Source organism: Epinephelus fuscoguttatus, linkage group LG17, assembly GCF_011397635.1.
Source record: "Epinephelus fuscoguttatus linkage group LG17, E.fuscoguttatus.final_Chr_v1".
Classification (NCBI taxonomy): Eukaryota; Metazoa; Chordata; class Actinopteri; order Perciformes; family Serranidae; genus Epinephelus; species Epinephelus fuscoguttatus.
Genome location: NC_064768.1, coordinates 26,318,226 through 26,338,999, shown reverse-complemented (window position 1 = coordinate 26,338,999; position 20,774 = coordinate 26,318,226). Strand labels below are relative to the sequence as shown.

General features: G+C 42.3%; 1 protein-coding gene across 4 annotated transcripts in view; it reads left to right on the top strand.

Annotated features, from left to right (window-relative positions):
• elmo1 (engulfment and cell motility 1 (ced-12 homolog, C. elegans)) overlaps positions 1-15,063 on the top strand; it is a 145,969-nt gene extending 130,906 nt beyond the window's left edge. For all 4 annotated transcript variants that reach the window (XM_049601787.1, XM_049601788.1, XM_049601786.1 and 1 more), the window contains 5 exons: positions 2,349-2,461; positions 8,205-8,312; positions 8,677-8,759; positions 11,826-11,903; positions 14,076-15,063. In XM_049601787.1, the coding sequence (XP_049457744.1) occupies positions 2,349-2,461; positions 8,205-8,312; positions 8,677-8,759; positions 11,826-11,903; positions 14,076-14,276 (583 nt within the window). In that variant the 3' untranslated portion in view covers positions 14,277-15,063. The remainder of the gene's footprint in view (positions 1-2,348; positions 2,462-8,204; positions 8,313-8,676; positions 8,760-11,825; positions 11,904-14,075) is intronic.
• The last annotated feature ends 5,711 nt before the right edge of the window (positions 15,064-20,774 follow it).

Below are 20,774 nucleotides of genomic sequence, written 5' to 3'. Positions count from 1 at the left end.
TGGTCATTAATAAGCTTGTGATTGCTTCTTTTTTTTTTCCCCTCTCCATTTGTCAACCAAACACCAGCGACTGGCATAAAGCAGGTTGCATCTGCGCTCTCCTCTTGTGATTGAAAGTATGCATTAAATTCAAATTTTCTGCAAATGGCATTCCCAGTGAATACTCCATTAACCACCCTTCAGCTCACTAAGCATGGAGAGCTAGTCTGTAATAGATCATTCATTGACTGATCATGGATGCAGGGCCTGTAATGGAGAACATTGTTTTGTCCGGCCTGTATTTAATGAAGTAGCTAGCACTATTGGAAAATCGTTTCACAGAGAGAGCTTGTCCCTCTGAACAGTAATCAATGCTGAGCCAAGGGCTTATTCAATCGATATTGGAAGGGTAGAGACCAAACTTTAGCAGCCAATTAATCCTGATGGAGACAGCAGAACAGAAGTGAAAGGAGTTGAGGTAAAATGCACCCTATAATGATATAGTCACCTTATTTGCATTTAGAATGAGATTATAAACCCTTTTATTATGTATAATGCGCTGAATTTCCCGTATTAACCACGAGAAATAAGAGTATAGCAGAATGCAACAAGTTCACACTCATGTTCAGGCTGAATTAAATGCTGAAATGAAAAAGCTCATTTTAACATTTTATCACAGAACATCGCAGGCTGATGAGTTTCTCTTTAACAACGTGAGACTACCCAAGGGTGGAATTTTCCTCTAATCAATACACCACAGTCATGACTTGTAAACATAATGAGCAGAGCATGTCAGACTGCAGATTTAAAGGAGCTCCGTATCGCCTCCTCTAAGTGCTGCCAGTTTTCTGCTATCAATTATTTTGGAGAATGACTTTAGACATCAAAAGAAGGTGAAGAGGAGCTATTATGGCCTCGGATCAAAGCTGTGTCTCCTGTAGAGCGTCTTTTATATTTTCTATCATGTTGACTCTTTGAGGTGTTTCTGCTATAATTAGTAAAATGCAGGTTTTTTTGCTATGTAGGTGGAAAGTTTTGTACTTACCAAAAGTTGCTTACACCAAAAAATGAAATCAACACCACATAAAGAATTTATGCAGCAGGTCAGCTCAGAACTGCTGAGAAAACACTGAAGAGAAAACGCTAATACACAACTTAATGTTTATGCAGTCTGCAGGAAATTAGGATGAAAAGTGGTTTTTATTCATTATTGATTCCCTTCTCAACCTGTGCTTCAATAATTCACTGATAAACTCTGTAGATAATGTACAATTCTACAAAGCTGGAAGTGCTCTTTTGTGACTCACATTTCTCATCATTTGAAAACCTGATTCCAACCAGAGTGCTTCCTTTCACAGAGGTCTACCAGTACAGCACCTCAGCCCTTTGATTCAATTGTCTGCGATTTTCTGCATTTGCCAGCAAGAATCTATTTAAATTGAAACTGGAGCCACTTCCTAAAAACACAGCGCAGCTAAACCGTCTGAAACTCTCAGACAAGAACAGTCTCGCGTGTGTCGAGCTCAGTCAGAAGGATAGCACATGAGGCGGCAAAGCCCGGCCATCATCATCCATCCTCCCTGCGATGAGCCACACCCTCCCCACTAGCTGCTTCTTTAAAGATGCCAGAGTGAAGGTCCGACCACAGATCAATGTAATGACTGGAGTCACTGATGAGGCAAAAACACAAGGCAGCAAGGGTGAGCGGGGAGACAGATGAAGGGAGATGGGAGCGGATGAGCCTGAAGGAGAGGAGGAAGAGAGAGAGAAGGACAAAAATGTGATCAAGAACACCCACGAGGGGACATACTAGAAACTGATAGAAACACGTAGCTTTTATGTGACTAGAAAAACCTGAAATCTCATCAAAGTCTGGACGTTTCAAAAGAAAGAGAAAGAATAAAAAGGTAAACTGGAAAAGATCGAAGTATTATGATGAAAAATAAAAGATGGAGAGCAGCAGCACTGCTCGGGCAGATAATATACATAATTCATGTTGACGAGTGCTGTGTGCTCCACATTCATATGCAACACAGTCACATATGTGTAGACGCATGAATAAATGACAGCGAGAGCTGAAGCAGCACAGATTCCCACTGATCAGCCTTTTGGGAATGCTATACGACATTTTTCTGACTTTATGCACATGTGCATGCATGTGTAGAAGTGTATTTGGCATTCTCTGTTCCCTCCTGTCAGTCGTAATCCAGGGGATTTTGTCATTCAGATGAATATTGCACGTTGCCAGAAACCCTGGTAAATGTAAAATAATTCACTTCCAGATCTTAAAGCTCTGCAAGGTTGAGGTTTATAAGAGTTTAAATGATTCTCTTAAACCAATAATGTGTTCATTTTCTGTTTGAATAAAGGGAGCTGAGAGAGAAGATCCAACCTGAGATCATGGAGCTGATCAAACAGCAGAGGCTCAACAGGTTGTGTGAGGGAACCTGCTTCAGGAAAATCAGTAGTCGCAGGAGGCAAGGTGAGACACTCACATGCATGCACGCATGTATTAACATACATCCGCAGATCGTAACCACGCAGGCATCGACATTCACATCTTTCTTATCTCCTGCTTGTTCTTTATCCCTCCTGCTCCCCTTCTTTTGCTGTATTCCCTCTGCTTTATGAGAATCCCACAGGAAATATATATCACAGGGGATCTTTGAAGCTTTGGGCTGCTGTGGATCTGCTGTCGTGGTCGTTCGCACACATTTTTCTGTCTCTGTCAGCCTGTGAGACAGAAACATATAGCGACGTGACACACCACCTCTTTTTCTCCCGAGATGCACAAACACACCATCTTCCCCTTCCTTTGCCCCGGCATACAGATATAAGCCATGCAAAGAATTACAAAGAGCACGGTGAACACACATTTATACACACTTGTCACGATAAATTCTCGAGAAAGCTTTGAGAATAGAAATGAAAGAATAACAAAAGAGCAGACTGCGGTAACCCCGGGCTCTACAGTGCAGTATGGAGGGTGTAGTGGAAATGATAAAGCAGTGTATGCTTTGCTGAGACATTTACAAGTCAGACTGTTTGTGTCATGGTGGATGTCGAAGGCTCCAACTTTCAGAGCTGAGATGTTCATTTCACATCATTAAAGGCTGGCCCACATGTGACATTATGTGTGAGACCTCGCACATAATGACATGCAACAATAAGTGGAATAGTTTTGTTTCTGTAGTGTGTGGAGAGCAACGATTTGGCCAAAACAACCCAACAAATACACTAACAGATTCCATTAATAATCCTGACTCTCAAAACCGTAAATCTTGCAAATATTGTTATCAAACGAGACTTTTGATTGAACAAACTTGGCAGATGACGGGTTGGAAGAACTAGCTGTTAGTTCTTAGGGGGGCTCGTGGGATACAGAATTGATTAGTCGATCGGTTTGTGGTTGGATCAATCAGACCTGATCTGATCGATGGATTAGATTAGAGGAGCAGCTACTGCAGAGGCGAATAACAGCACAGTTTCACACCCAGCGCTGGACCGCAGGGGGCACAGTTTCTATGGAAACGCCATTTTCCTCCAAAATAGGTTGGAAAAATGATGGACAACACTAAAATGAGAGCATTGTGAGTTTTTGTGTTTTTGTGCCCAAAGTACGTGCTGCACTGTGAGAGTGTGGAGCGTTATGTACATATATGTTCCAACAGTGCTCCTAATGAACATTCCAGCCCCAAAAATAGAAAATCAATATGTGGAGGCAATTGCTAATATTGTGGCAGGCCGCTACAAATAAATGTCGGTGTGGGAAACCCTGAAAAACAAAAAAGAAATATGGTTAAAGTCAAGGAGAAGGCATGAACATGGACTGTACCTGTTAACTGTGTGAGCTGGAGGTGAGTAAATTCTCAATTGAATACCATATCGCATTAAATCCTCTCAGACCCACAGAACTGCAGGCAATCCTCAGGGCTCCTCCCTCACTCATAAAATAGATTCTGAACATGTTTAATATTTGTCTTTTAAAATCGGTGCAGCTGGGATGGGCTTTGAAGCACATCAGGGGATGTGAAAAACACTCCTAACATACCTGACACCAAAGGAAAATTTGATACGATGATCTTTAAATCATCAAAAATTGGAGCTTTGCTGACGATTGTCTTGATTCTTGATTCTTGATTCTGTCTTGATTCGTGTGTACCAGCATGAGGATGTCAGATTTTTCTGTGGTGTCATGATATGTTGAAAGCATACGTCATGTGCGTCTATAGACATACTCTTGACTTGATTTAGTCTAAGTATGATGGTTTTCCTCTTTAGTGATACATTGAAGAAGAGTGAGAAAAGGATAGAGAGTAAAAACCCAGCAGCCAGCTCAGATAGTAGCGCATTCGAATCATTCGCCCTAATATCGTGTTTCACACTCGCTGCCACGAGAGAGAAAGGAAGGAGGGAAGAGAGAGGGGTACGGTGGTAGCATTTAGCCTGTATAATATACTGCTCCTCGGTCAAAGAGGATTTAAACCGGTTGAGACCTGATCCCTTCACTCTTCTGTCCTCCCTCATGCCCTTTCCCTCACCCCTCTCCGTCTACACATACAAATGCGTGAAATAAAAAAAAAACAGCGCCAAGCCCAGGTCGTGACTTGGTTTGTTGTTATTACATTACTGTCATCAGCTTCCCCGCAGGAACTGTGCTTCCAATACTTCGAGTCAAATTGAGCAAAATCAGGTGGAGATTTTCCTAATCAGCACCAATGCATTCTGGCATTTTAAAGCCTGATCACGATTTGTCTTGGCAGCTGTCACCCAGATGTTGTCAAAACTCGATTATAGAAACAAAAGAAAAAACTGAAAAAAGTAGGAGTTGCCAGTGGGGGGGGGGGGTGTAGAGAGAAAAGAGTTGCAGGACAGATGTTCAGGTGGAAAGCATCACCCAGATTGAGTGTCTGATCGTCTCCGCTGCATATGGTCGGCTGATTTATGCTTGTCTGGCTTTTACGCAGTGACATGCTGCGAGAAGTCTCATATTACCATGTCGCGGTTGTTACTTCGGAGATCCTAGATTCCTTGTCAAAGAAATGGAGGACATATACAGCCACAAGCACACATACTAAACAGATAGAAAAGCATTCTGCATTCAGGAGCAGTACACCCGCACAGTCATATATGAAGCAGTTCATGAGCCTCACTGGATTTAATTTAGCACACTAGCCTGTGGGTTACACTGGCTTTAATCTGCTGCAACAGCACGCTGACTGTAGGGAAGTAGTCTGCCTTCTACAAGCTGCGGTTGTCTTTGCCTCTGAGGACTCTTGAAGAAGTCAAGGACATTCTCAACAACACTTCTTTCTGGGGTTTTTTGGTTTGCTTGTATTTTTCTCCTCATGCATGTGTGAATGTAAACCGCCTCCATCCATTCCCCTCACTCTCATCTCTCTTCCCTCCACCCATGCATCCTTTCCGCCCTCTCCTCTCTGAGCCTTTGTTCTCATGTTGGTACGTATATGCAGTATATCCATGTGTCTATCCAATGTGGAGAGCCCTTTGTCTTGCAGAACTTAAGCGAGCCGAACAAGAATGAAAGGAGCCCTATAGCAAGTTCAATTTCCACTTGGGGATCACATGAAACGAGACGTTGAATCAAAAGCAGGGTGATGCATACGTAATGTCGAAACTTGGTTTATTAGTGTCATTTTTTTCTCGTCTCTTGCACTCAGACAAACTTTGACAATACTTATGCTTCTTAATCCACTGTTATGTGTCGTGTCCTGTCTTATTCTACATACGAAAAACACGCTCCCCTCCTCCCTCTCCTTCTCCCACTTCTCCCTCAGCATCTTGTACGACTATTTCAAAGTCCTCCAGCCTGCAGGGACTCAAGTACCTACATCAAATATTAATTTGGCTGACTTCAGTACAGATGACTCTTCTTTCTACCTTCCAAAGTGCCATTCTGCCCATTACAGGGGATGCCTCTCTCTGTAAAAGCTCAGGTTGATGGTGTTGTGGAGTTCGGAAGAGAAAGTACTATCTGTACACTCTTTAAAGTGCAGGGTGCTGGCAGGTAACGGCACGGGGGGCTCAGTGGAGTGTACCTTGTGTAAATGCTGCACTAAAGCAAAAGTAAACGTGGGTATTTGTCCTGATTCTGCTGAATCTTATTGTGCCGTTCGCCCATGTTTTGGCAACTGAATTGGACTAAAGTAATACTTGGCCAACAAAATGATGATTTATACATCAATTTCTCACCCTGTGTTACCTTGAATGTGTGAAGACAACATCGTTATTCTTGCATGCCTCCACAGTGAACGAAGAAATCAAAATTGGAGGGATCTGGATAGGGTCTCAGTTCTGCAGCCTCAGCGCTAGATGCCACTAAATCCTACACACTAGACCTTTAAGGCAACTATAGTCAAAAAGATACAAGCATGATATTCAATCTAAGAGAGAGATACAGTGTCTAGAAGCCAAAGGAGGAACATAAGTGCTTGTGTGCAGACAAACATGCACACATAAATCGGTTAAGCTGAACATTTTGATGGCGTCCTCCCCCAAAACGCCCTTCCACTCGCAGCCGCCGCACACATCCCTGGCCGCTCCCTGTGGACCGATGCCACTCTGCACCAGCCTGGCACCGCCAACTGTCTATTTTCAGCAATTAGGATTTGGACTGTGCCACCCATGCACACGCCAGACAGACCTCCCCAGTCTGTGCCCGCTCACTGCCAGCGCAGCTCCGTGCCCACCTTGGCAGGGAACCACTAAAGAACACCGGGCTGGCCGCAGAGGCTGGCGGCGGAGCAGCGCTTTACAGACGCAGCTGGTAGTTACAAGCTGCTGGAGGATTACACATCACAGCAGCCAGGAGAGAAGCACTTAACTTGATCAGCAATTACATATTTTTGAGCGTTTGATGCCTTGCTCTAATTCTGCCCAGCTTTTTACAACAAAACCAATAATGTTATAATAAAACCTGTTTGAAGAGCTGCTCAAACTTAGACTTGGGTGAAACATGAAGTAGTTGGCGGCATTTTGTAGTAACCCCACTTGTCGAGGCACGAACACGTAACGTCTCAAAACTCCTTTTGATTTGAGGAAGTGTATGTGAAAGTGTTATAGCTACAAGTCTGGTATGAGTAATACAGCCAGATGAACTTGTGACCACATCATTTTACGTGCCCCTTGTTTCTTTCTAAATATATACTGCACAGGATTTTCATAAAGAATAAAACTCATACAGAAGTAATCCTGCTCACTCATCACGTATGACCCTCTAGAAGTGTGTGGTGGTGTATTTTTCTGCAGAGACTCTGCCCTCTGCATGTATTTTCTTATTTTCTTATGTTCGGTATTTAGACGTTTATGGGCGAGTACCCCCACAGCGCTCAGGTGACGTCAGGGCTTTATAAAAAGGTAATGACCAGGTGCCAGACAGTAGGCAGCAGGTATCCAAAAGACATAGCTCTGAAGGAACGCAAATATGGTGAGGTGACACGCCAAATGAGAGTAAATCTAGGGTCGGCTTTTCTTACAGTTTTGCTGGTGAGCATGTTTACACACAGGAACCGACAATCCTGCATGGTATACCTTTAACGTCTTGCCCATGGTCCAATACAAAACTGTCACCAAAATTGCCATACAGTTGCATTCTCACCTTTCTACCCAGTCTCAAAAAATGAAAATGAAATGTTTCGGGGTCACATTAATTAACTTGTAAACGGAGCCTCTATTATTAAAACTAAAAAGTGGCAACACCAAAGACTTGTCTTTTTTTAATTAATTGATCTCAGTAATAGTTGGTGCTTTCAGTAGAGAAGGGATTTGGGGCCTCGCGGCGCTCCTGAGCACCTGGTACAAATACATTTCAACATGTCACAGTTAGGGTTTCATCTTTGCCTCATCTGAGCCAGAGAAGGAAGCCCTGGACGTCTTTGTCCTGTGAGCTCGACACAAGCGTGAGGAATGTTGTTGGATCATTATTAAAATGGTGAAGGCCAACTGTCTGTATTGTTGCCCATCAAGATCTCTCCCTCATGCAGAGCATCATTGCCCATCTGTGGATTTTCCTCAAGGCTGTTTTCTTTTTTGTCACAGATTTTTTGCCATGCTAATTTTCTCTCTTGTTGATGACTCATGCAATCCCATATGATGTCTTATGCCAGCCGCTGACTTATTTCATAACTCCTCTAAATCTCTCTCTCTCTCTCTCTCTCTTCCTTTTCCTCCCCTCTGGCTTCCTTTCTCTTCATTTTCTCTTCCAGATAAGTTTTGGTATTGCCGTCTGTCTCCGAATCATAAAGTCCTGCACTATGGAGATTTGGAGGAGAGTCCTCAGGGCGAAGTGCCCCATGACTCTTTGCAGGACAAACGTGAGTGTCAACTGAAATATCTGATAGTCTTTACCCACTACTTTGATACAGTGTTTTGTTTTTTTATTGCAGCTCACAGCATTCATTCAAATATGTATTTCCACAGTCTCTGTCCTCACTGAAGCCCCCAAACACAGTGTGGGCAGTGACAAGCAACTGACACTGACTGCTGGCTATAAAAATCAGTGTTAACATCAGTTTTACTTGCATTGCTTGCAGTGACAGATCTGGGGAGAATTTTTTAACTTTTAATTACTTGAAAAAACCAGCCACCCATCTGGGATGACACAGTTGTCACCAGGATGTTGTTGTTGTTGTTGCCGTTGTAATTGTTGTTGTGAACTCACTTCTGTCCTCTCTGCAGTGCCTGTGGCTGATATCAAAGCTGTTATCACCGGCAAAGACTGTCCTCACATGAAGGAGAAGGGAGCCCTGAAGCAAAACAAGGTGTGTGTGTGTGTGTCTGCATGTATGCGTTTGCGCGCACACGCCTGTGTACACGTGCATACGTGTGGGTGGGTGGGTGTGTATCCAGGCGAGAGAATGTGTTCCTGTGTGCGTGAGAGTTGCATAACACGATGTCAGTTACATAATTTTGCTTTGGGAAATAACACAATAACTTGCATCTCAGTGCTCAGCACAGAGAGACGTGTCCATCAGCGGTAGTGTGCAGGGGGGAAGAAATCGCAGAATAGTCCTTTAAGTGCAGACACAAATCACACGAGCAGCCAAAAACATGCCGCCATCATTTCTTTGCTGTTTAAATTTGAAAGTAACACATCGGCGTGTCCTCTGCAGAGCCTTAACCAGGATGAAAGAGCCGTCTTGTCTGCGTCTGTGTACACATCAGCCTTTCCTCTCCTGCACTTTGCCTCTGCAAACCTTCCCCCCCCGGGACTCTGATATATTGGATGTTGGATAAATAGCCTTGAAGACAAAGGAGCATGCCTCCTCCCTGCTTTGTCTCCTTTATTACCTTGTCGATAAGCGCAGGTCTAGGAGAATGACCTAAGGGGGGTCTGCAGGCCGTCTAGCAGGCCTGTCCCAGCCTTGTGAATGAGAACACAAGCACATTTCATTACTCACTGTTACAAGGCCAGCCAAAGTCACCTCTGCAGGCTTCAGAGCGGAGCTGCCATGTGGTGCATTTGTGGGACACTGAGGCAGAGGCAGCAGGATGAGGAGAGCAGCGTTTTCTGACTGTGTTTCCCAAATTCTTCTAAATGTATACATCATAAGCTATAATTCTTTAGATTCATTATTTTTTGTAATTGTTCCCTACACATATATATCCTTAGGGCCATATTTACCATGTTTCGGACTCCTTCTGTGCCTCAAGTCATGCATGTTATTTAGCAAGCAAGCGCACCGACCTGGAAGTGCAGTTTGTCATCTGTGTGGCACATTGCATCTCATTACTGAAGCACATCTTTCTGCTTTGTGCTGTGCATACGTTTAAAGGGAGCATCACCCAGATGACTGGAGGATATGTAATAAGTGTGGATGATGTGTTCTGCTGTTTTTTACTACTGTTTACGCAATTTGCAATGGGTCCGATTTGTTTGGAAAATCCTCTGCATCTAAAGAGCAGTTTCAGATTTGTGCAGCGGGGAATAGAAGATTTAATTAAGCAGTATTTCACTGAAATCTCAATAATAGAGAAACTGCTGCAAGAAGGGGGGGGGGGGGGGGGGCTGCACTTAATTAGTTCATAAACAAACAAAAAAAAAAACATTGAAAAGAGCATTGATAAAGGAGCACAATATCCATTTTATTACACCAAATAAGTAGCTTTATGCCCATAATGTTGAACTGCTAACAAGACTCGTAATGCACTGTGGGGATTACATTTGTTTTATTTACAAAAGCATATTTGGCTGCAGTTTTCTCAGTGGAGACTTCTGTATTGGTATCATCTACATCCACCACCTTATGTGGTTATAGCCAAGCTAGCGGCAAGGTGGCAATGTGGTTGGGACTGAAATATCCCAACATAGATTGTCGAGAAATTTTGCATGGACATTTGTGGTCCCCTTTGGAATAAACTGGAATCATTTTGGTGATCCCCTGACTTCATCATTAAGACAGAATGTTAATTTGACCAATACTTTGTTACAGTACTGCAAAACTGTACATTGTGTTGTGTGCTTATTAGCAAATGTTAGCATCTTGATATGCTAAAGTAAGATGGTGAACATTACACCTGCTTAACATGAGACTGTTAGCATCGTCACCGTGAGCATGTTAGCATGCTGACGTTAGCATTTAATGAAAGTATCACTGTGCCTAAACACACCCTCACAGAGCCGCTGGCGTGACTGTAGTCTCTTTAAGGCCACAACAAGCAGACATCGAAGAACTAACGGCGATGAAGCCTGACTGATGTGTCGCCTGTGTCGACAAACTGTTGCACTTGAACACACCGCAACGGCTACAGCCACCGTCCAACTACCACATACGTGAGACAATAACTCTCACTAGGGTGCAGAACCTATTGAATAAACCTGCTGAATAAACCAAAATAAAGGCTACAAGGGCCGGTTAGGGCCAACGGTGCTGGATACATTAGGGCAACAGACGTTCACTGACAGCCCAACATTGACCAACAGACAATTGTCGACTTAGTGTGTCTGGACATGTAGTCTTGTTTGTGCAACCTTTTGTGTCCCTAATGGTTTTTTCATCACTCTAATTTAATAAAAACAAAATAAAACATCAGTTTTATAAACATTTCAATGGGTAAAAGTGTATATATTGATGAATAAATGTCCAAATAAGTGTTTCTTGAGTTGAATTTTGGCTGCATTCAATGTTTTGAACTCCCATTGCTTCAGTAATAAGTATTTCCATTTCAGCATCACTACATCTTTTTTTCTGAGCCTCCTGATCTGAGACAAATCCCACCACTGAACGACATCTTTAAAGCTCTCCCTCACAGAGTGCACCTCGGCTACAGTCCCACTCTCTGACTGTGTAATTACCTGCTGCCGTGGTAAATCAGACGCTAATTTCACGCAGATTGCAAGCAAGCATTTGATGAATTGCTTTCATGTGTACAAATGTGGCTGTCAGTGTACCAGTTCCGTCCTCACGCTGCGTTCAATTCATTTACTTCAGTTAGACCGTAGTGGATTCTGAGGGAATGAACCCGAAATCGTATCACATCATATTCCCAGCCTCCCCAGGCATTTTTCAATATCTAGCATCTGAGGGCATCCCAGGCATTCGTCTCTTTGAGCTCTACCTCGCTGATACCCGATGAGTTGATGTGCGGCTGATGTAACAGATGGTGACAAGACGCGAGGAGGAGAGAGAGATTGCATTGGTATGGCAGCATTGTGGTGTAAATCTCACCTGTTCCTTCTTTTTTTTTTTCTTGCACCCTTTTTTTTTCTCCTATCTCTCCATCCCGCCTCCTCCGCTCTGTCACTGTCTGCATCTCCTGCTCTGTCTCCACACTGTTTTCTCTCCTTCACTCCTCCCTCTCTGCCTTTCATTCTGTCCTCTCTCCAGGAGGTGTTAGAGCTGGCCTTCTCTGTCCTCTATGAGTCGGACGAGTATTTAAACTTTATTGCTCCTGACAAGCATGAGGTAAGCCAACAGTAGCAACCCGGCGGCTGTTGACAGTGTCAGACAGAATGAACGTGTGATCGCACAAAGAAAGAGGTTTTTCTTTAGTGTACAAGTGCATAGTATATGATAGTATATAGTGTAGGAGTCAGATATGTACTGGAAATTATCACTACAGTGTATTTAAGTGTTGTTTTAACACATACACAGTGGTTTAAATGTATATGTGTTAGTCTGAGCAATGTATAATAAAACACTTGATAATAATGTGTACACAGTGCTTTGACAGACAAAGCAAAAGTAGAGACAGGATACTCAAAAGGCAATGTAACAACAGAAAGCCAAACAGTCCTACCAAACATAAGCAAGACAAATTTAAGGTGTCAAGATGAAGTTAAAATGAGGAGACAAAAATGCAAGATGCAAAATGTTAATATAAATAAATATGAATAAAAAGCATGAAAGCAATAAAAAGATAAAATAAAAATTCACACCCTAACACAGGAGTAAAAGGAAACTGTTTGCTGTGTCATTTAATAGTAAGAATTCAGACGAATTTTCAATTAAGAGTTGGGATGTGGTGAAAATCACTTATCATGGCATCTGTAACTTTATATTGCAGTATCAATATTTATCATGATATAGTAAATTTTGAGAAAATCTAAGTGAGAGAAATCCAATATTTTCATTAAGCACTTCTCCTCATTGATTTACAACACACTGTCCGTAATGGCTTAATACACTATTTAAAGGGACAGTGCACCCCCAAATGAAAAATTCATATTTTCTCGCTTACCTGTAGTACTATTTATGAATCTAGATTGCTTAAGTGTGAGTTGCCGAGTGTTGGAGATATCGGCCATAGAGATGTGTGCTTTCTCTCAAATATAAAGGAACTAGATGGCACTCAGCTTGTGGTGCTCAAAGAGCCAAAAAAATATATTTGAAAAACTCAACAGCAGTGTCTCTTTCCTGAAACCATTACCCTGTTACTCAAGATAATCCACAGACCTTATTGTGAGCAGTTTTAAGTAGAAACTGTTTTCTTTCTACTGAACAACACCTGCCTACTGTATCACTGCGCAGAAGGAAGAGTGCATCTACTCAATGATAAGTGGCTTGTGCTCATGACGGCGTGAGGTGTAAATATTAATGGCATCCTCTTTGGCTTAGCTGTAACATTAGCTTGCTCTGTGGTGCTAGGTGAGCTAGCAGTAGATGCATGCTTCTTTATTTGCAGTGATACGGTTGGTGGGTGTAGTTTGGTAGAAAGAAAATAGTTCCTACATGAAAATGGTCACAACAAGGTCTGTGGATTATCTTGAGTAACGGGTCATGATTTCTGGAAAGAGACACTGATGTTGAGTTTTTCAAATTTTATTTTTCTTACGCTGTGAGCACCACAAGCTGAGTGCCATCTAGTTTTGTTGTATTGGAGAGAAGGCAGACATCTCCATGGCTGATATCTCCAACACTCAGCAACTCACACAAAAAGAATCTAGATTGATGAATAGCACTGTTTTGTTTTTGGGGTGAACTGTCCCTTTTAAAGCTTATCCGTCATGGTGTAAGTTGTGTAAAAGAATCAGTGGTGGTAGACAAATTTATGGTCTGACAGTGTATATTTAGTCATATCACTCAACCCTGTTTACATTTCGATTGGATTTCCACCTTGACTTGTCTCATTGAATTAAGACATAACTTGGAGTTTACCCCCAAAACTTTTTGAAACAGCCTCCCTTATGACTATAATGCCTGACAGCTTGGCAGATAGAAGGGAAGGTTATGATGTAATATTACATATTTCATACAGATATATAATACTCACAGACTTCCTCTAAGGATTCACATCCTTTTCTTGGTGCTTGACTCCAGAAACTTTTCAGAAACATTTTTTTAAACATAGAAGTTTGTATTTAGGACAAAAGAGAAGAAGGTGTCCCTGCTCTATTTCTCCTGAGTCACAGTGTACACAAACTTTCCTCCCTCTGTGGTTAGCTCCTTTTATGCCTGCATGCCTCAGTAGCAGGTGGAGTCTGTACGCTGTCAACGTGCTTCTTTAAAGACATATCATGCTGAACTATAGTTTGTAGATTTTGGAAGTATTTAGTTATGTGGTTATGACTTCAGTTCCTTTCTGCTGGTACATGATTTGATTTCATTTTGGCTCTACCTCTGTCCGTGTCTCTGCAGTACTGCGTGTGGACAGATGGTCTGAACGCCCTCCTGGGAAAGGAGATGACCAGCGATTACACCAAATCTGACATGGACACCCTGCTCTCCATGGAGATGAAGCTCCGCCTCTTGGATCTAGAGAACATCCAGATTCCCGAGGCCCCGCCCCCGATTCCCAAAGAACCTAGCAACTATGACTTTGTTTACGACTGTAACTAGACGAACGACCCCTGCGAGCCCGAACCCAACCCCACCCAGCACCTACTGTACTCACTGGACCAATCCCCTTTTCTTATAAACTGGAACAAAAAAACAAAATAAAACCGTATTATACAAAACATGAACTGTGATTGAAAGAAAAAGGATTTATTGAGATATTTTCCTCTTGCTTCTTGCTAGACCTTTATAAGAGTGAAAATGGTGCGTATTAATAGGCTCGCTGTACTTGAGGGGACTCGGGTTCAATGCAGAGTCATCAGGTTGCCATGGAGAAGAGAAACCAGGAAGTATTTGTTTGGCCGGTCGTTGGTCGTCCTGCGTCTTTTTCCTCACTCTCCTCCTGTGTCTGATGTTTTGAGACATTCACTTCTTCTTCTTCTCGACCGCGGCGCCCGCTGTCATTTTGCTTGAAGATTGTTGTAGACAAATGCTTAGAAATTCAGCTTACTTGTTGTCCTTTTTTTTATGTTTACTTTATTATTTTTCCTCAGGGCTTCTGTGGGGAGAGGGATGATTGTGTAGTTCAGGAGCAGGGAGGGACGGAGTTTTGTGTTTTGTCGTCACCTTTCCAGCAGTATTTCCTGTCACATTCTCAATTACAGTATTTGTGGCAGCTAAATGTTCTCCAAGAGGCTGAAAGGAAGGTTGAAGTACATTTTACGAGGAATACTTCATGAGAATAGTCTCTTATATCCGCTCTGTCCTGCTACACATATACTGAAGACTGTTAGAATAAGTCGATCCTCAAAACTCAAGGCACTGTACAACAGTAAAAAGCCTTTCTTTTAAATATCCTGATGTAAGTGTTACTATCCCACCGCTGCTTCTTGCATATTGTACACACCTACACAGTGGCTTTGCCAGAAACAACTGTAAAAGCACCACCATTGTGAGACACACATACAAACACACACACTCGTCTCTCCCTCATTTGAGTCTCTCTCGTTGTAATGACTGCTGTACACAACATTCCTAAGCAATATTTGAGCTTATTTTGTTCATCATTTGTAAGATGGTCATAATTTAGGGATTTTAAAATTGTGAAACTGCCTAGTGGTCGGTAATATAAAGAGGATGTTAGTGTTTTTGGTCAAGGGAAGTTGTCTTTTTTTTGTGTGTTCAGGACTATATGGCCACAAAATTGAAAGTTATGTATTTTTTTAATTTAAAAACAGATCATGGTTGTTATTTCTAGTATGATTTATATATTTTCCCCTTCCTATTTAATACCTTCAGATGTTTTTCTTTAGAATTTTTCAAAGCCCCTCAAAACTGCTGTTTACATTAAAGATTTAAGAACTGTAACTACTCTTCCCTCTGGTCCTCTCTTCATTCACAAATCGCATACACTCACAGGATCATACGGGTGTTTTGAACATGAGCGTGAAATGTTATTCATTGATTAAGAACAGAAAAACCTCACAACATTGTTTGATGTTCATTATTCCGTTACATTGCATTGAGTCGTTTGTGCTGATTTGTCTATTAAAATTGATTTGTGTGGACCAGTGACTATAAACATGGACAATGTGTCTCCACTTAATCCCACTGTACAAAAATAAAGCCAAAATAATCCACATACAGGCGCTGCCATCTTGTGCTGGTGATGTCATTTGGAGCCAGAGTCTGCGCAGTAATGGTCGGTGGGTGGAACCATGGTGATTGGCAGACACAGTCATGATGCCACACACCCTTTTTATATAACTTGTGAGAAAAACAAACACTTGAACATACATCAGCCTGACAAACATCTTTAGGAAAATTTATTTAATGTTTTCTTTGATCATTTAGTTTGGCCCATGTCCCATCTGTCGACATGACTTATACTGCAGCCAGCCACCAGGAGGTGATTGAGATGTTGTGACTTCACTTTTGGGGAGATGATGTGTCGTGCCGTTGGGATAAGTTTTCCTTCAGGGCTTTCTCAGGCAATCTGGATGTCAATTGGGCCTTGAAGCCAATTTACATAGTGGCCAAACAGAGGAAATACAGCTTCTGGGTCCGTTATGTGATGCTTTTGAGCCCAAAAAGCCCTTTTCCTATAGACTTGTATTGTGTAAGAGACGTTTGTAAATCAGTGGACAAATTTTACTGAGTGTCACATTCCCCACGAAATAACTAGTTTTCCCCGTCTGGATTTGATCCATGGGTTTGATAACATTCTGAAAATCTAGAGGAGCTGTATGATTAAACCATTTTATCCCCATTCAAGTAAGCAAAGGGTTAAACCACAAGCTAGGGGCTTGGCTGGCGGAAGTCTCGGGTGCTCTTGCTCTATGGGCCCAACTATGTGGAAGATCTGGGTAATTTTACACTCTTTTGGCTTCATGTGCAACTGAACAACTTTCATAGGAATGAAAGAGCTCTACCTCCAGCGCTGTATCCAGTTCTCTTTATACATCCATGGGTTTTCTGCCAGAAAGGGATCTACATAGCCTGGAAATCCAGACTCAACTCTAGAAAGATTTTTAGTCTGGCCCTCACTGATACACCCTTCCTACCCAAGGGGCGGCACTAACTGAGGCATATTAAATGCCGCCGCACGCAATTGGATAGCACGACAGCCAATCAGAGCAAAAAACAAGGTGACATATTCATTGCAGTAAGCCCCATTTATTTGCCGACCAGTGGGGCTAACTGATATATTATGCTTTTGCAGAATCCCGTCAGCAAAACGGCAAAAACTTCCTTCCTGGAAGCGAAAGCTTCTAGGGCAGTCTTCTGTTCCTCTCTCAAGGAAAAAGTGTAGTTGGCTCAGTGTTTCTTCCAAAACGAAATTGAATGGACGCGGTCCTTCGGCAGCTGCCATTTTGGCTGTTTACTTTCCGGCTCCTATGGCGCAGCGCTGTCTTCATCACGTTACGCCTGCCCAGAGCCCGCCTCTGTCAGATAGACTGATCTGATTGGTCCGATGGGGATTCACTGGGCTCTGCTCATCGGGGCCAGATCCCCGTGCAGAGCAAATTCGAATTTACTGGGTGCGGGGCATCTGGATTTCCAGGTTAGGTTCTACTGATTAAGGACAAAATCATGTTTGGGGTTAAAATTAGTAAATTTGAATTTTGAAAGCAAACTTCTCCCATGTTGACCATCTTTAAATACAGTCTATGATGTGGACAGATTTTCCCTTTGACAGTTGAGTAACAGATGGTGTATAAATCAGGATTTTAATCAACCCAGATCCACTTTTGTTTTCACAGAAATGCAACAGAAACATAATTAACTAAAAACATTAAATTATTATCTGCCATGTTCCCATGTTGTCACTCGTACCCCATGCAATTTCAAACAGTCAGTGCCAGTCAACATCTGGATCGTCTGTGTTTAGCTGTTTGGCCTGGGTCAAACAGCACCCATTCAGGTATTATTGTAAATCATAGCCAATCTAATGCACAAAGCCAGATGTAAAAAGCACCTATGAAACTCAAACTCAACTCAGAACTTCCCTGAAATTAGTTTATCCACTGCTAACAGTAACTGAAGTTAAACTAAGTCTACAGAACTGTAGATGAAAAATCAAATACTTTTAAGAAAGCATCATCAGCCCGAGTGGTTCACTGATGACTGCTCACTGATTCAGTCTGTAGTAACAGGGAACACAGACACTGTCTGGTCACTGAAGGTGCTTCTCATCACACACAGTTTCTTCACCATCCCATCACCTGCTCCTCCTCCTCCGGAGACCTCAGGCTCATCTTCTTTTGTCCACCTTTTACAGCCCGCAGGTGTCCTCTAGCCAAAGCAATACAAAACGCAGCACTGGCCTCGGCAGGCCCAGACAAAACGTAATCATGTCTGATGAAAATGCCCTCATGTCGCCTCTGTTGTGTCACTTGCGGGGCTGTCATTTCTGAAAAGACACCCTCCTGTACACTAACACTTTTTGGAAACAGACTTCAAGCTCAAACATCCTCCTACATCTTTATCAAAACAAAATTTTCTCCATATAAATCTATTCAGTTTTTATTTTTCAACATGTTTAAGTGGACAAAAGGTAATATTAGGTCTCATCCATAGAACCCGCTCAACACTATGGGAAGGTTTTTGAATGACAAACTCAAATTATTCACTGCTAAAGCTGTCATCTTAAATATTTATGTGGAAAGAAATCTGTCAGACACTATTGATTTGATGACCCAGAATGAACAAAGGAGCTGCCTTTGTTTTTCTGCTGAATACTTCAGCTCAGTTTGCCTTTGTGTGTGTGTGTGTCCTTGGGTTTTGGTGCCTGGGTTTTCCCATTACATGCCTGGCTGTGTCACAGGATATTTATTCCCCCACACACAGGTCGTAGCAGTCCCTTACTCCTCAGTGTGTGACACTATTTCCTGCTTGACGGCTCTATCTACCACCCAGCCCAGGAACCTCCACTGAGCATCGTCTTCAGGGGAAGATTGTTCACTCACCAATGGATACTGATGCCCCTGTGCTCATTAGAAATGTAAGCCAGTTCTTAACAGCATCTGTCTTGCACTCTCTTGGGCAAAAAAGGAAACACTTCTCTCTTGCCTACCACCCAGTCTTTCAGTCACTCACCCCGCTTCTCACTCGCTCACAGCATGCAGATATGTCAACAGTCACACTTAAATGGCTCCATTCCTGTGAGGGGAAGCTGTGGTGTGTTGGGGGCCAAGCAGAGCCGCTTTGTGAAGTGGATTACTCACTGGAGCTGATTAAACTCTATTAGCCACTCGTTAGCGAGGATGTAAGAGGAAAAACAACGGAGGAAAAGAAAGGAGGGAGGAAGAGGAATTCTGTTGAGAGATGAGACAAAAAACAAAGACAACTTAGAATAAAAAGGTTGCGCACTGAATATGATTTTTGTTTTATTTAAAAGATTGACTTTAGATTTTCTAAATGTATCAATCCCTAACAAACTGGTTTAAATCACCCGGCCCATTTGTTTAGGAGAGGAAAAGACCTCTGTGGATAATTCGGCTTATTGTAAAAACCTCCTGAACATTGAACACTGAAGGAATTCTAACTGGGAGAAGTTTCAGCTGGTTGCAGTCTGCAGCCCTCACTGCTCTGCCAATGCCAGTCGCACTAAATTTCACATACTGTTCCTTTGAATGCAATATTGGACTGATTTTTTCCATTTTCTGACATTTTATAGTCAGAACAACTAATCAATTAATTGAGAAAATAAGCAGCAGATTGATCGACAGTGAAAACAATCACACACACCACATACCTGCTGTTGCATCAGTTCTGAGCTGATATATGTGACAAGAGGATCATCACAACATAATGCCAAGGATGGGAAAAAGACTGGAATTGGAAAAGAAAATTCAGACTATAATATTGTTTAATAAAAACCTTTGATGGTGTCAATTAAACCAACGAGTACTGCAAGATTGTCTGACACACACTAACCTCTGAAATCCTATTATACGTCACTGTAGGAATCCTTTGGCAAAGTGTGTGTGTGTGTGTGTGTGTGTGTGTGTGTGTGTGTGTGTGTGTGTGTGTGTGTGTTTTAACTGTATGTAAATGTGAATGCTCTTCGCTGCTGGAGAAAACAATCTTGCAAAGCTTCAGTGAAGGCAAAGTAGCTATTTTTAGGTGCTTACCATATCTTGATTCCCTGAGGTACTCGTTTCCAAGTGTGTGTGAGTATGTGTGTGTGTTTGTGTGTATGTGTGACTCCATGCAGACACTCGCCTGTGAAAGACAGGAGAGAAAAGGACTTGGCTGGCCTCATTACAGGTTCTCTGAGACTTCACGCAGGGAGTGTGACAGCAGCCTGAGGGCTGCAGCCAGCAGGGTGCAGCTCCTCTCCTCGTCCAGCAGGACACACTAATCAAATCAGATTAAGGCCTGAACTGATTATATGGGCACGCATTCTTCTACAGCAGGCTCTCAGACAAGTTGGCAAGGCATCCAGACTCGTCCGCCTTCTGCGCTCGTTAGTGACCACTTGATATTGTTTGTAGGGTCAAATTCAGCCAAACAAGAAAGACTTTCTAGCAAGTTTCAATTAAAACAATTGATAGTGAGGCCTGTGGATTATCCAGGGCATTGTCTCGTTTTTCATTACTGTAAGTGTGAGCCTCATTTAAAATTTAATTCACTCCCATACTGGAGAGGCAGCAGATGTGTCAGCTACAAATAATACCAAAATCTCAAACCAAATTTCCAATTCTGAAAACATGTTTTTGTTGTTGCTGTTATATGGGCAACTAATCCATTAACCCTTCTCAAAGCCATAATAGAGCTTGTACAGGTTGGTGTTGCTTTCTTGCCTCTATATCTACATTATAGTAGCATCAGACTTTAGGCCAGGAGGCTTGTGCACGTTTTAAAGATTTTTTGCTGCTCCATCAAGGCATCTTCAAAGTAGGGAAGGATTAAGGGTGAAACAAACACAAACAAAGAAACTATACTTGCTGTTTGTCGTCTTTTTATTATCGACTGCCATAGTTCAGCCATTCCCCGAGGGTGCAATCGACAAAATGTCGTCTTACTGGAGTAAATCACAAATCTAATGGTGCCAAA